Consider the following 17525-nt stretch of genomic DNA (forward strand, 5'->3'; position numbering starts at 1 on the left):
GGACCTTCCGTCTCCTTGTGCCCAGCAATTGGCTGGCCACCAATTCAGGGTGTCTCTGGCCTGGAGACAGATGGGATTGGCTCCAGGACCCTGTGACCCTAATGAGGATAAAGCGGCTCAGAAAATGAGCTAAGAGATGAGATGGCTGTGGGGAAAAGGCTTATGGCTGACCTCTGGTGGCTATTATTGAGAACTGTACCCTGTGATTGAAAAATAAATTGTACATGATTTTTAACTGCAAACGTTAATTGGTGGCCATCCACCAAACTGACCAAGGAAAACTGACAGTGCTGTATAACTGAATGTTATCCTCAGTATGGAGAACATTTGAATTGTTATCATGTGAGATGAGATACAAGCATTTCCTAATTCAATCAACGTCAGGCCCAGTCGAGTGACTTTTGATGAAAGCCCAACTAGTTAAATGATGTTGTTGTCAGGGATTAGTCTGCTGTCTGATAGCACGTACTTCAGTGCAGACAAATCTCAAGAGCGCACCTCTAAATCCCTCCAAGTATACCACCAAAATGACAATCTGCACAAATATTCAACTCTTGAGAGGCCTATTGCAAGAGCATTTTTTTCTCTGACATTATTTTACTTTCTTAAACCTCTTTCTCTCCCTCTCTCTGTGTCTCCTGATGTTCTACCCATCCCATCTTGATCTTGTCTCCTCAGAAGCCATGGCAGCCGGATCATCTCTGTCTCTTAGTGTCAATTAAAAGTGAAATATCTGCATTTGTCAACATATCATTTGTGCGTGTGTGGTTGTGGGGGTATCTGTGATGCACTGCTGATTTGTCGGCCAATCCCTGACACAGGGGAGTGAGTGCTTAGGCAGCCGTCTACCTCATTAGACCCGGATCTGGCACTATGATGGCTGACGCCACTGGGAGATTTTGCTCCTCCCTGACATGATACAAACTCGTGTACAGGCCTCATCTGTCAGTTCTCTCACTTGCCAGCCAGCCAGCCATCCAGTCAGGGGGAACGAGAGGTACATGGTTGGAGGAGGAGGTACAAGAAGGTCATTGGGGTGCTCTCAAAGCATGGAAGGTTGAGAATATAATTACGTTTAGTTCAACACACTGCCACTACATTTCACTGCATTTGATGGTGGGCAATTTTTTGTGATGACAGTTGAGCATACGATATGCTGCTTGCTTTCTGACACATGGTCACAAAATGGCAGTGGTTATTAGCACATGTGACTACACAGAAAGAAATAAGCCTGTTTTAATACAGTAAAGTTTGCTAAATTTGTTTGGTCTTCTAAAATTTACTATCACCATAAAATGGAAAAAAAAAACAATTCTCCCCTTATCTCCCTTTTATTCAGGAGAGAATATTCCTACTGTTTCTCCTACTTCACACACACAATATTATGTGAATCACTATTTATTCATTTATTAATTTTTCAAAACTGTATTATAAAAATACATTTCATCTTGTTCACAAAGAGCAACAATTCCAAATATACATAGGACATGTGTAACTATCTATTTTTGACCATTTCTGACAGTCCGTAATGACATTTTCTGAATTCTAAAAGCTTTCTTACCCAGTACACACTTTCACTTTTTGAAATGTTTAATCTGAAGGAAAGCAGAACTAGAAACAGATTAGTTTTCCCATCTACTTAATGTGAATCTGAAACTACAATTTGCAGTACAAATTTACAAGTCATACAAAATGAAATCATAATACTTTGGATTACCACTTCCAATTTTAACCTGTAATTTGGTGCAACAGTGACAAGACAACTCCAGTGGGACATCACTACCGTATTGTGCACATAAAACACAATTCGATTTTCTTGTATTGCCTAGAACAGTGTTTGACTGTTTGAAAACAATAACATTTAAAAATGCTATGTCTATAGGTTGAGTCTGTTGTACTTTGTTGAGTTGTAGAGGAATAAATACCCCTAACCCACCCCCAAAAAAGTCCTTATCACAGGAAGTTCCAAAACATCAAGGCACAACTTGCATCTCATCATAAACAAGAGATGTGCAGTCCTTTAGACATTTCACAAGGGCAATAAGCTGTATGAATACCTTCAAAGAGATACCTTCACAAAATCAATAGGAGTAAACATCAATTATAGGAAAAGCACCAGTATAATGGACCATTGCATAATGGGCAAAGGGATAGGTAAAGAAAGACAGAGTACCCAACACATACTGTCTGCACAATGAATGTTAAAAACGTACTTTTGAATGCATATCTTTAGTATTCAATTGCACAAAGAAAAGTTTATGAAAATACTGTAAGTTGATCTTTCTAAACACAACTCTTTAGCCCATGAAGTTGTTCCCCTAAAAACCAAACAAATCTTTGTGCATTTATAATTCTCCTTCATAAATTTCAAAAACTTCATTTTTACGACACATTAGAAAATAAAAAATAACAAATTCTGTTCTCAGGATCAGTTTGGAGGTTTAAATAAAGCACAGGTAAAACAATTTAGACAATATGTAAATTGTCTGTCATTTGGAGCAGTAGTTTGAAGAAAAACACCCTTTTTGTTGGATGGGGCGTTTTTTAACATGTAAATAAGAATGAATGGAAGGGAAACCTGCAATCTGCATCTGTATAAAAAATGTTATCAATGAGTATAATGGAAAACAAATAATGCCAGTTTGGCTGTGATGACCGCTAAAACTACTACAAATCCTTGCTCATTGTTGACAGAAATACAAAAATGTTATGTTAGTAAACACAAACCAACAGTCCAGTGTACCTTACGTTGTAATTTAAACAAATGCTCTGTTTAGACCTAGCATAGTAATTATGCGTCCTGAGTGATCCGATCTCAAATGAAATTTTCATATCAACTTGTGAATGGCTAAAAAAAAAATATGACATTGTTTCTTTGTAATGTCACAAACTAATGGTACAAATTTAAAACACATTCATTTCATAATGCATTTGTCATAGTGCATATATACAGAGTACTTCATATGTGCCTCATAGAAGCAATAATGTGTCCATTCAGTGCTTAGAGAAGAAATAAAAGGATCCATTGTTGGTTTAATACCAAAAATACATAATAGTGATTACTGTGAAGCAACAAAATGATTTTAAAGGTGCTTGAGATAAATCATCAAAGTTACCATTTAATACTTTGTGGTTAAATCTAACACAAAAATACTGTCAGAAAAAAAGACAAAGTATTATATAACTTGTATGATTTGCAAATAATCACAGTACAGTGTTTTGGCCCTAGATGGAAAAAAATGATAGAACTTGTGAATGCTAACATAGTATATGCAATATATATATTTTTTTTAATTCTAAAAACATTGTAACATCAGCATTTCCAACATTGTTTAATAAATAAAGATAGTTCTGTTCACTTGTGATCGGATTGGTCAGGACACATTTTTTTTCAACCAAATGTAAACATACAGTGATACTTGGAAGCAATTCATTCTCTCCGGCAACAGGACAGTGTTCCAAATTTCAGTCCAATTCTTTCAAACACTGAGATTGTCTTTGCGACTTTTTCCCATCTTACCAAATGAATCTTTGTCACTTCTTCTCGTCTGACCTATTTGAGTTTATTCAGCTCAGCGTCAGTAGTTTTCCCAAAGTGGATCATTGTTCATTTAAAGATTCATTTTTCTCTCCACTATTTTGGGGCTTGGGGTCAAGTGGGGCACAGCCCTATACTTGGTTTTGCTCTTAACTTTTTTTCCACACACCTTCTAAGGTGAAGCTGCAAGTCTCAGATTAACCTCTCCTCAGGGGGCACTTTGAGTACACTTCCCATTTCCATCCTGGCTCCAGCCACCTCCTGTGAGCTGGGACTGTAGGTGCCCTCTGATTGACGCTTCTTACGGGCCGTCATGATGAGGAAAAAGATAACTAGGATACCTATCAATACACACAATGTAATGAGGGGGATGGTCACCACCAGCCAAGGAACCCGCTCCTTTTGCTCCTTTTTCTGCAAGGGAATGTGAGAACAACTATTATTTCAAAACAAATAAATTTGAGAGGAACACATTAACATCATGTCAGTTTTTTTTTATCACATTAAGCTGTATTGTGATGCTCACCAATCACTTATATATAGCAATTATTTTGAATACATAGATACATACTATGTCAAGAAGAAAGTTTTCTATGTTTTTTTTTCAAATTAAGGAGATGGTGTAAAAGATTTTAGTATCACTTACATTGGTCTCACATAGTGTGCCACTATAGCCTGGAACACATACACACTGAAAGTGGTTGAGTCTGTCTAGACAGGTGGCCCCATTAAGACAAGGGCTAGAATCACATTCGTCTATTTCGGTCTCACACCTGAAAGACATCAGCAGGGCTTTAATAGAACACCAAGTGACACACACCTTCACCAACAGCGCTCATAAGCCAACACTTTCCTCTCCTGAGATAAAGAAAAAGCCTTTCTCAACAGAATGTTTGGAGAGGTGAGGTTTAGTAGTCAACTTAGATTTGGAAATAGTCAAGAATTTGATCTTCTAATGAAGTCGGAATTGAAACTATTAGAAGAAAGGCAAAATGCTACTAGAATCCCCATTTACTGTAGATATTTTTAAGGTGGTGTGATAGAAACTCACCTGCCACCGGTATATCCTGGCTTGCAGGTGCAATTCCCACCAGTTTCGCCTCCAATGCAAACTCCTCCATTAAGGCACTCTGTTCTGGTGTCACATGCCACAGGGGGGAATCGCCGCCTATTAGGAACAGAAATCAAATGCAAATGCAGTACATTCAAGGTTAGTGAAACTTTATCCCTGGAATGGAATTCAATATCCATAATTCTTTTCTGCAAAAAATATTTTACAGTAGTCAATGTCAAAAATAAAAAGTGAACATCTTACTGGCAGCGTTTTCCCACGTATCCAGGAAGACATATGCAGGTACGAGTTGTCTCTGTTTCCACACAGATTCCTTCATTCAAGCAGCCAAATTCCAAACAGTTGTCCACTTCTTCCTGACAGTTCCTTCCTATATATCCTGCCTCACAGTCACAATGGTAGTCTGCCAGAAGGTCTGTACATGTCCCATAGATACACGGTCCAGAAGAGCACTCATTTATCTGAGCCTCACATAGTTCTCCTTCCCATCCTGGGTTGCAGCTGCAGTTAAACTCATTAAAATGGTCCTGGCACACACCTCCGTTGGTACATGGCTGAGAGTCACAAACTGGAGCACCCTGGCAACCCAACTGTGGCTCATCCCCACTCAGTCTGGAGAAATAACTTGTCTGAGGAGCATCTGGCACACTGAAAATAGGTAGGTAGGTTCCACCGATTCGCACTTCCCCCAAACATCCAGCGAATTTCTCCGCTAACCAAATATTGGAATCATTAAGGAAGTTAAGGTTACCACCCACTCCAAGGCTAGAACCCGCTGTCTGGCCATCTACAGTGAGACGCCATCGGGACTCTGACTGCGCAGGGTCAATCATTGTCAAATAGATGCGATGCCACGCGCCGTCTGCGATGATCCTGTCGCTGGTAAAGGCTAGCAGTTCCGCACTTGTTCCGGTGTCCATTTTGACCAGAAGTGTGGAGTTCAGGAGGCCCAAACAGAATACCTCAGGTCGGTTTTCGGCCCTCAACAAGATACCATTTTCCTCCCGAGTTCTAATGTCTATTGTAATGTTTGTTACTGGACTCAAAAGGGAGCTGTTGGCAAAATACTCTAGAGCATTGTCCTGAAACATGGCTTCAGTCAAACCTGTGGGAAACAAAGATAAAGAGCTTTAGATGCCTGGAAATAAATGAATTTTTCTACGTGAGAAAATGTCATATTCCTCTTCTGCATATAATTGGTAAAGAGAGGGTTACTCACACTCATAACCATCCCAAAGGTCAACACATTTTCCTCCTTCGAAGCAAGGGTTTTCGACACACCACATACGTTTCTCACACAGTCGACCAGAGAAATTAATAGAGCAGTCGCACATGAAATCATTCCAGGTGATTTGACACTTGCCACCATTGGCACAAGGCTCATTCTGTGTACAGACAAACACAAGTGTCTGGATTAGACTCTCACTTGTAAAATCTCTAACCCAAGATGACTGTTGAGGTTCAGAAAAAGCTTCAGAGAAGATTAGGAGTCAACAAACAGGTCAATGCCAGTTAGGTTGAAGACCAACCGTTGGCATGCACGAAAACATTGTGGTGTAAATACAAATGCAACCCTACCTTGCATGTATTGTCACTTTGACATCCTGGGAGAATGTTCTTCTCTGCAGTCGCCGGGTAAATGTCCACATCTTCTTTGTAGTCCACAAAAGACAAATGCTTGTCATCCAGTCGGATGTCTTGTAGACAGCCCTTGAATTTCCCACCCCAGTCATTTTCATTCTCACTTTCAGGGAGTCCTCCAACATACACAACATCTCCCGCCTCTATGCTTACATTCCCCAGGGCCCGATAGTTCCCCGCTATGGGGAAGAATACATGGCCGTATCTTACTTTGAGGGTCACTAAATTACTTTTACCATCTGATACAAACTTAGCCTCTGACAATAATGTTGTGTGGGGGCTGTAGACGGCGACAGAGGCTTCTTTCAGGTAGATTGTCAAGTAGGACTTTTCCTCTCGGCGAAACTGCAGAAGAAGACCACTTTTTTTAAGAGAACGCATTATGAAGGAGAGGGTGAAATTTTCTCCGTGGGTTTCTGTGATGTCAAAGGCAGCATAGCTTGTGGTGTTTTCATGACCAAAGGTCCAGGATGGGTATTCTGCAAAGACAATGAAGGACACATGCATACATTGTCTGATTGACTTGAATTCCTTCTAGATCTGGTGTTTCAATTCTATTCTTATAAATCTTACCTCTGTCACATCTTTCTCCAAAGTACGGTCGGTGGCATTGGCATTTGGCCACAACCCACATGTCTACACAAAAGCCAAATTGTTTACAAGGGTCGTCATGGCACAAATCCTCTTTGAGACATCCCAATTCCAAGCCTGTGTTCTCCTCTCTCAGAAGATCCTGAGGTAGTAGCAGTTTATGATCAACTCTGAGGTCTTCCATGCAGCCAATGTAATTCTTCCCACTTAACGTCAATGTCAAATATTCCTTTGGAACTCCTCCCACGTACAGCTGCTGAAAGGAATTTGACCGGAAGAATATCAGATGGTTGTACACTTCATTTTTCACTCGACATCCTCCCTTACAGCCAGGTCCCTCAATAACCATGATCAGTCTTTCATCCATCGTCACAGTAACTCGGTACCATTCTCCGTCGTTGACCTGACCTGGATAGGTGACCTCAATCAATCTCCCGGATTTTAACTTTGCCTGGAGAGACCCTCCCACCAATTCCAGGGAGATAAAGTTTTCCAAGGTACCACGATGGTACAGCAACATGTCAGGCAAAGTGCTCCTGAATCTTAGCTGCATATGGAGTCCAAAGTTGTACTCATCAGTGCCTTGCCTTGCTCTGTTTTTAGAAATGGGCAACTGCATGTGGACATAACCCTCTGAGTTGAAGGAAAAAGTGGTCGAGGTGTTACAAAGTTCTCCCGTCCAGCCTGATCCACATTGACACGTGTAGCTGTGCTCGTCATACGCAGTCAGTAGAGGAATGCAGATGCCATCATGTTGACATTGGTGCTGCTGGCAGCCAATCAGGAGAACATCACAGTTGCGACCACCCAGTGGCTCACTACCCAGTTCTGGTGCAGGACAGTGACATATATAAGAGTTGGCAGAATCAACACATGTGGCACCATTTTGGCAGGGATCACTATCGCACTCATTTATGTCCACTTCACAATGCACACCTGGAAAGAAACCATAATTTCATCAGCATTCATCATAAAGCACTGATCTGGCATCAGATTCTCTTATAATCCTCACATTGGACACTATAATACACATCCAATGTTGCATTACATTTTCACCATGATCTTCCCTTAATTATAGTGGAGTCAAACCGCTGTTTCTATTTATATTATTAATTTTCATAATATAATATTTGAATTTATTTCTCAATCCATCCACCCATTTTCCGCTTATTTGAGGTCAGGTCACGGACGCTGCAGCTTAAGCAGGGAAGCCATCCCTATTATTTTATATATATACATATAAAATATGTAATATATTCATTAGTACTTCATTTTCACAAAGGTCACAAGGTGCTGGTGCCAAACCAGCCAATTACAGGGGACAAGGTGAGAAACAACCGTGCACGCACACACACTCATACCTATGGGCAGCTTTGAGTGGTTAATCAGCCTAACACGGATGTTTTTGGCGTGTGGGAGGACACCGGAGTAGGTGAAGAAAATCCCAGCAGGCACTTGGAGAACATGAAAACTCGACACAGGAAGGTGGCAACCCACTATGGTTTTATTTTTTGATCACAGCACTGTGAATCAAAGGTGCTAACCACTCCTCCACTAGTTTTGGGAGTCACATTTTTCGAAATTGTATATAAGCATAAGCACGTTCATAATCAAACTTTTTCCCATCTATTGGAAATTGACTGATGAACCCTTCATAATTAGAGCCGGAAACAAGCTTTCCTGCATGCAGCCTTCCAAACAAATTTGATTAACGCAGTGTAATTGTTCATTTTCACATGAAGAAGCTTGGAAAGGAAAAAATAATCAGATAGGTCCAATGTAGAATATTGCTCAACCCATGAATTAGAAGGAAGGCCAATGATTTTGTTGGAAATAAAATTTGCAACACTTTCAACTCTACTAACAAGATAAATTAATGTTTTTCTCAAAATCCACTTAAAGCTATTCTAACTGTCGTATACCCTAAGGTTATGTCTTCTAATACAAGCACAGGTGATTCTTGCTATATTTCATTTGTTAAAAGCACTGTACCATGCTGTACCTGTCAGCCGCCATTGCCCGGAGCAGTAATACAGCAGTAGGAGCAGCAGTAACCTCCTTCCTCTCATGTTCCAACGAGTTAACAGGCAATACAATCTCTCTGACACAAGTGGCACAACCGTGTCTTCTCTTTCTTGTTACTCCTTAAACTTAAAAAAAAATCACAAGTGTGTCTATTCCTTCACTATGGTCCATGCAGAGACCGGAGTGATTATCAGGCAGTCCTTCCCACCTTTTCTGTCTTCCCCTCCTCCATCCCTCTATCCCTAACCTCCCTCCCTCCCTCACTCACTCACACCCTGTGCTCCTAACTGGCTACAGCCCATCCTGAGCAGAGTAATAAGCCTCCAGCTGGCTTCTGTCAGTATTTGACAACAGGAATGCATTCCTGATCCCTGCACTGGCCTGTGGGTGCAATAGTATACTAGTGGCAGGTGTTTCTAAAGTCGACCTGCAGGAGGCACTAAAGCCCTATGGCTTCATGTAACCATTCATTTGAGGCCCTCTCTAATTCAACAAACATCATTGATTGTACAGTGCTGCAATTAAAAACATGTTTTCTGGCAAAGAACACCCCTACCAATATCTCATATTATTTAGTATTGATTATGGGCTTTTTTGAGGTATGGATTTGAAGATTTGGAACTCCTTTTTCTTCATCTTGGCTCATTCATAATTGTAATCAATTTGAATTCCTTTCGGACGGAGCGTAAAATGAAACATTATATTGCTATTATGCATTGATGAACAGAGATATTGAATGTGTTGGTTATTGGAGACAAAATTATAAAGCACAGCTTATTTGGCATGGATGGATGGGTTGGAAGTATACCTCCTGCACATGCACCTCTTGCACTTGGGGGGGTCAACCAAACACACACGCATATGGAATGCAATAGGATTAAGTATAGTTCGATATGGAGTTTCCTATTAAATTTTATTAAAACTGAATGAATGAGCAATGTAGAGTTTTAAGGGTGTTATGTTGAAAAGAAAAGTTATATATATATAAACATTAGTATAAAGGCCAGATTTTATTTGCACATACACGGTGTTACCCTTTTGTTTTTCGTCAGATTTGAAATAGGCTTTTAAGCAGCTTTATCATAATCTCTTCTCCCTTCCAACAATTTGTAGACTTCGTTTAATACCCAAGATGAACATATGGGACCTTTTATTGGCTTTGTTCTTTTCTGCTACCCTTCTGTAAACCATATGCATCCCCTTCTGTTTGTTGTGGCCCTTGTGTCCTGCTGAGGAGTAAGATTCTTATTTACATAGCACACTTGCTGTTGTCAAATTTTCTTCCTATGCTGTCGAATTATGAGCTTGGTATGAAAATTTGAAATTTCAATTTTGGTCCACGGAATCAAAGTTATTTTTTGGACTCCCTCTGCCATATTTTTTAGATCTGGTACTCTATCACACCCTATGTAAAGTGTTTTTATATTTTATGTAGAGACCAATATTTGGTCAAATACATTGCGGTGCAGGCAATGTACTGTTTGATGTAGACTGTGGGTGTGTGTTTAGGTGGTGGGTCAGTGGGGGTGGTCCGACCTGTGAAGCCATCCGGACACAAACATTGATACGAGTTGATTGAATCCTGGCAGCTTCCTCCATATTGGCACGGAGCAGACACACACTCATCCACATCGAGAGAGCAATTTTCTCCTGTAACAGCAACATTTGTGTCAATTTACTGATTAGTCAATGTTTTAAAAAATAATAATAAATGGTTACCTGTGAATCCAGGTTGACAATGACAGATGAATCCAGCTGCTTCCTCGTAGGAAAAATTTGCTGCACTGAGTTCAGGGAGAACTCCATAGTTCTCAATATCTGAGCGCTGGAAACATTCACCGCCATTTTCACATGGGTATTGCTCACACTCGTCTTCATCCACTTGACAATTCTCGCCATTGTAACCTAAAACCCAAAGCATTGTAACCTAAACTCTAGCCATGAAGCACCATTACAGAACAAAATTCTTGCATATTATTTGATGTTATTGGGCAAATAGGATACAATTTTTCATTATGTTACTGTTTTTCAAGCTTCTGGTCTTGGATATTCCAAATTAAAGTTTCCATAGTTAGACCAAGCAGATCAAAACTTAAGCTTTTTAATTTTAATTGCCTGTTTTTATAATTTTAACTAGTAAAAGAAGTGCTCTGTTATGATTTCCACACAATTACAGAGCCCGGCTATTATGACCTCATCTGAACCAAAAGTATAATTCTATTGTTGATTTTGATTTGGCCGTGGGAAATAGTAAATAGTCTGCAGAGGAATTAAGCCACATTAGCCAAGATCCTTTAATTCGCATGCCATATTGCACCTTATTAGAACAGATTGATGGTGACTTCTATAGTCCCAACCTAATATGTCATTAAAAATTAGAGATATGCTATTGATTTGTTTTATTTACATTCAGTTATCTTTTGTCCCGCTCATCCTCATGATGGCCATGGGGGTGTTAGAGCCTATCCCAGGTAACTATGAGTAGTAAGTAGGATACACCCTGAATGATTGCCAGCCAATAACCAGGCAGAATAAGACAAACAATAATTCAAGCAAAACCACAGGAGCACAGGATTGTATCCTCGATCTCAGAACATACTAACGCAAACGACTTAACTACCATAACATGTTTTATTAACATGATCTAAGTAAATACCAGGGAAAGTTGTTTACCTGTCCAACAAAGGCATTTGTACTGGTTGATCCCTTCCAAGCAAGTGCCTCCATGTTGACATGGACCTGAATCACATTCTGGAATATCCTTCTCACAGTTGTCACCTTCAAATCCTGTCCCCTCACAGTCACACATATATCTAAGGAAAGACAGAGGCATGTGTTGATATTGTAGGTGGGATCTGGTACAACCCATACACTTTATACGTATGATGTTATGTACTCACACCATTTAAATATTTCATTTTTGTTTGTTTGCAGTAGATAAAAACAGTATGATATTGCATACATAGGAAAGGGGATAGAAAAGTGTTTTAAATTCATTGATTAGTGTGGCCTCACTTGCACTTTGAATGACCCTCATCTTTCTCAGTCACCCATAGATCTCTGTTAGCTATTTCCAGCACCGCTTTTCATCCAATGAGTCATTAAAATGGCGGGGAGAAAGTGGGTTAATTCTTATCCCTAATGAACTGTAGACAGTAGCCCGTGCAGAACCACACTGATATTTGAATAGCATGAAATGGGGAGCATGTGTCAAAAATTGAGCAACATGTAAAGGAGATTGCGCATTAAGATTGGCCATTGACTTGGTGAAGATAAAAATATATAGTTTGTTTGTCTAAGGTGTAAAACCCAGATATGTTTATTTTATAGAAACACTCTGTAAAAAAGTTTAAAACCATCTGCCTGCCAAATGGAAGATTAACATAAGAAAATGGAAGCCTACCTGTTGACCCCATCAATGCAACGGCCATCATTTAGACATGGCATGCTGGCACATTCATCAATGTTGACCTCACAGTCTTCACCCCGGAAGCCATCCATACACTCACATGTGTACATGGCAACATAGTCTCTGCAGGTACCACCATTCTGGCAGGGTTGTACTTCGCACTCATCAATCTCTACTCCACAGTTAATCCCTACAGGGGTGACAGTGGGCCAAGATTTGAAATTGGTACACAGACATTAAATACAAAACAAAACAGGAGCGGTTGAGATTGATACAACCACCTCAAGTGTGTTTACACAAAATAATTGCAGCAAAAAATTACATTAGAACCCAATATAGAAAAATAACATTTACTGTATTTTCCAGACTTCAAATCATACTTTGATTTATCCATGGGTTTCTTTTTTCATTTGAGAAATGCTCCCTCGGCTTGCTTTTCTACTTTTTAGGTTTTAGGAATTATTCAACAATGATACTGAAGATGAATACTTATTAAAGAGTTATTGTAATTTTGATCCTACCTTTGAAGCCTTCAACACAATCACAACTGTAATTGTCCACTTCATCCAAACATGTACCATTGTTTTGACAGGGTTGGGAGGCACACTCATTTATGTCCAAGTCACAGTGGAAGCCTTGAAATCCAGGTACACAGAAACACTGGTAGCCATTGGTGCCATCTTTACAGATTGCACCGTTTTGACAGGGTGCAGATTCACATTCATTAATGTTTTCTTCACAGTTGGCCCCTTGGAATCCAGCTTCACACTGACAATAGTGTCCTATGTCAGGAATGTCCATACAGGTCCCACTATTGTGGCATGTTTCTTCTGAACAAGTAGTGATGCTGGACTCACAATTTTCAGCTCCAAATCCATACGGGCAGTGGCATGAATAAGCCCCGATACTGTTGATACAGTTTGACTTGATACCTTTGCAGGGGTTGCTCTCACACTCATCTACATCTTGGGTACAGTTGGTGCCAGTGAATCCGTCCGGACAGTGGCATGTGAAGATGTCCGTTCCGGGATTGCTTGTACAATTGGTGCAAGGTGCCAAGATACAAGCATCATACAGCTCATCACAGTTATTGCCCATGTACCAGACCGGTCCTTTGGGACAAAGGCACATGTAGTTGCCAAGGTGTTCCAAACATGTGGCACCATTGTTGCAGGGTGATGATAGACACTTGTCTGCCGCTGCTGTACACAGAAGACCTGAAAATGAAATTGCAAACATATTGAGTGTATCAATGGAATATTATGCAAAATACGGGATAATAGACAATAACTAACTTTTAATGAGCAGTTCAAAAATTGAAGTTTTTGCCGTAAGTGAAGATCTTAGCTTTCAGTGTAGACATCTTTCACTTATAAGCTTCCTAGCTGTATTACTTTGTGGCTTATGGGGGGCTACCTGTAACTCTGACCTTTCAAAGTGCTTAGGAACCAATCTGATAATGAAAAGTAAAAAGCCAATCTTTCTTTCGGACTTAGGGTCAACACAGATGGTGTCAAACTTATGAGATGACTACTTTAAGAACTGTCAGAGTTGCCTATGAAAGTTACACAGCGAAATGTGTTAATTATCTTGTAGTTTAGGTATTAAGATAGCTTATGTTTCCCCTCTTATCTCAGTTTGAAGCTTAAGATGTGTTATTTCATTTGTCTTGCATCATCTCCTCACATCCTACTGAGCCTCCCATTGACCGGAGGAAGAAACACATCTTTAAATCATTCTAAGGACCACCCTGCGTACTTGTACAACAGAAATCCCGTGGAGAAACATACTTCTAAATGCTCAACTTGTAATGTCATTCATCTTCAAGGGCTGAGAGCTGACAGCGGCTACAAGGATCTCATCAGTCTACACCCCTCTATCCAGACTCCGTCAAGCCCTCACACATTCCAAGGAGATGATAAGAGCACCTCCTAAACATAGCCCAACCCCCAGAATCACAGCGCATGCTGTAGATCATGGTTATGGTGACACAAGCTTGATCCTTGGCACTGACTGGTACCGCTACGTCAACACAGTGATAACACTCAGCAGACTTGGTCAGTGCTAGCAGGTAGAAGTTGGCGGCAACTGACGCTATCCAGACTTTTCCATGTCCTTGCTAGAGATTCACATTATGCACATATAACTTCTTACTCATGTGTACAATGGATCTGTTTATCAGATTCAGGTGTATTGGCAGGTTAAGCAAAAGTCTTGGTCCGTAATGATGAACCATATAGTCTAAATAAAAAATGGCGTGTTGATACAAGAAGGCCAGAATGGTCCAGTTGGATGTCTCAAAATATCTTATTCTCTCTTTTAATTTTTTTAAATTTAACCATTAAAGTGAATGCTTTGCCTTAAAAAAAAAGGTTGAATATCCCATTTTGGTGAGGAAGTGCTCAATTTCAGACAACTTTACAATTTTTTTTTTACTGATAACTGAAGAATGGTAAGACATTTTCTTCTGGTGAGAGAAATTAGGATCCTTTTATTTAATAGTTTCTCTGCATATGCATGTTGCATATCATGATAGAACCGTCTATAACACATAAAAACTCACTACATTACATTAAAGAACAACAGCAACCTGTGTCTTGAAACAAGTAAATAACATATAGACTTACATATAAACCAATAAATAGATTAAAATTTCTGGTCAGTACCCAGTCACAGACTGTGACTCACAGCCAAAAAAATTGCGCTCCGAGCCATTTTGTAGACCATCAGACACTGGCAGGTCTTTTGGGTTCAGCTTTATGCCTCACAGCGGGTGGTTGCTTTGCTTTATACAAAAATGCACAAATCCTCTGAATCAGTCACAGTTACACATTGAGTCAGACAGTGGCATGCACGCTTTTGTCCCTTGTATAAACGGCATTGTCTGTGTAATTCCATATCTAGATTGTGGAAAAAGTTCAAAAGTCATGGCAAAACAGTTTTAGTTTCATGATTAAAGTTGAATATGCACTTCATATTTATTACTGTGGGCATATATTTTCACCTAAAACAATGTGTTGTGTATGCCAATTTTTTTCAGCAGACATTCTACTTGTATTAGTCAGAGTTTTACACAGAAAGATTTGATGCACCTGCGCTTGACTGAGTCATCTGCAGTGAGCAACTGCAAAAGGATTGAAAAGTTAGCTAGTTTGTTAGAAAAGAAAGGTTTTCTTTTTCTGAAGTATTCTTTTTTATATCTCAACTTTTTCTGTTATTCACAGTGCAGTCTACAAGTGCATTAATCATGGGTCTTAATTCTCAACACCACCTCCATTTACACTGAGATTAAAAAAAAATGTGCAGCCGGACGCTCAACTTGTTACCATGGCGATCCTTAACAATGCCACCCAGCCTGCCCCTGCCTTCGATTCGCCAGCGTTTAAATGAGCTTCAGACGTTGCACACAAATAAGGGTCATGGGGAAAATGGGTCAGCGTAGTTTTCAAAAGGTGGAGGGGTCGCCCCACAAAGTCCCACCACCAACCCCCGCTCACACCATGGGACTCGTGGTGGTAGTCTAGAGGGAAATATTACTATACTTAAGAGTTTTATTAGTAAACTAATTTAACACATCTGAGATAGTTTGTATTAATAATAAAAGACCGACAAGTTAATGTGTTGCAGTCACAAATGAAATAATTTACAGTACTAATATAGTTGTGTGATGCTAAAAAGGATGAAGACTGTGCATCAATAGCATCCATGATGCCTAAATACACTTTATTTGTTTTTGTAATGCATCTGCAAGTACCAATGCTCTATTCATGTGTTTTAATTATGAAAAATCCTATATAGTTACTCATAAAATTTAATAAGCACGTGTTTTGAAAGCCTTACCCAGTTTGAACATCATCATAGTCATCAGCAGTGTCCTCTGATGTCTGGACCAAACTTTTCCAAACTCCATGGCAATGCAGGATGCACAAGTTTCCAATCAGTGTCACACTATGCTGTCATTCCTCAAGTTCTCCATCCAGCACAATGAAGAAATCCATCCAAGATGCTCAAAGTAGACTCAGAGGGTAAAACAGCCCTCCATGACCGACCACATTGGGCACTTTGTTGTGTTTGTTTGAGCAATTGGCATGTGCGCACGAGTAGTATCTCTGGGGAACAAACTGGGACAGAGTAAATCAGAATAATCACCCCAGCAGAGAGTGGCTAGAGGAAAACGTGAACTGGAGCTTAGGACTGAACTCCACCCACACCGGGTTCAATAAATACAACTTCCGTCACTATTTCTTGGGCAATTTTAGATTCAAAGCATTTCACTTTCAAACAATCCAAAAATATGATATAAATGTCATTCTCACTTTTAACTTTCAAAGATATCCAACACAAATGTCTTTTGAAGAACACATAAAATTTTACCAGCATCAAGCTGTTTCCCAAATAGTTATCGGGACGCACTTCTGGCAGGATTTTCAAGTGATGTGTGCTCACTGATGTCCACTGACATGTTTATTCTGGTGCGGCAGCTTCCAAAAGGACCTGGGCCTCCAGCCCACTTCAATATTTTCACTGTAGGAGTGTGAATCTTAGATCAATGGATCGTTGCACCCTAGTCTACATCACCTCCGACACACAAACGCACACATCCCTTTAGAAGAGGGTGGAAGGGTTTATTTGGTGGAACCCACTCACACCTACCCCCAAGCCCAGATCTTAAGCCCAGCATTAGACTTAACTCCACCCTGCCGCGTTCCTGACAACAAAAAAGTTAATTAAACATTGAGCGAGAAGTGGGCGCTAGGCATCCCTACTTCAGTGCCTCCAACAAGCGACATGGCAGACAGTTGGGTCACAGCAGCTCCACATTCCTAAGGGAAAGGCTGCCGCGTTCTATAAAGCTGTTACACAATAGAGAAATAGGCCGGCGGACGTGTTGTCTCAGCCAGGTTGGCAGCAGGACTAAGAAGCTTGATTGGGACAATGCGCACACACACAAATGTGCTAGACACACATCATTCCTTTCATTTCAAATGCAATAGCATTTTTATTCGGATTCTTCAGTGTCATTCCTCATCAAATACATTCTGATTCAGAATATTCAATACAAAAAAATCTGTTTTATTCACTTCACATTCATTTTAATAATTACAACCACCACCAGCGAAATAGACTCTATTTATCATGTGATTGGTCTGTGCCCAAAATGTTCTTTGTATTCTAAAGAGCTACAAAAACTTCAGACTTTTATCAACAGCTTGTCTTCAATAGACACCCAGCCATAAACTTTCTTTAGA

General features: G+C 40.0%; 1 protein-coding gene across 1 annotated transcript; it reads right to left on the reverse strand.

Moving 5' to 3' along the window:
* Nucleotides 1-1456: 1456 nt before the first annotated feature.
* Nucleotides 1457-16388, reverse strand: LOC144195845 (protein crumbs homolog 1-like). The gene is made up of 13 exons (XM_077715699.1): nt 16117-16388; nt 12798-13493; nt 12271-12466; nt 11541-11680; nt 10587-10772; nt 10404-10517; nt 6825-7778; nt 6189-6730; nt 5830-5995; nt 4854-5715; nt 4590-4706; nt 4185-4311; nt 1457-3952 (listed from the first exon to the last, which is right to left on the reverse strand). The coding sequence occupies exons 1-13, from the start codon at nt 16184-16186 to the stop codon at nt 3731-3733; spliced, it is 4392 nt and encodes a 1463-aa protein (XP_077571825.1). The 5' UTR covers nt 16187-16388; the 3' UTR covers nt 1457-3730.
* Nucleotides 16389-17525: the final 1137 nt, after the last annotated feature.

Source organism: Stigmatopora nigra, chromosome 4 (assembly GCF_051989575.1).
Source record: "Stigmatopora nigra isolate UIUO_SnigA chromosome 4, RoL_Snig_1.1, whole genome shotgun sequence".
Classification (NCBI taxonomy): Eukaryota; Metazoa; Chordata; class Actinopteri; order Syngnathiformes; family Syngnathidae; genus Stigmatopora; species Stigmatopora nigra.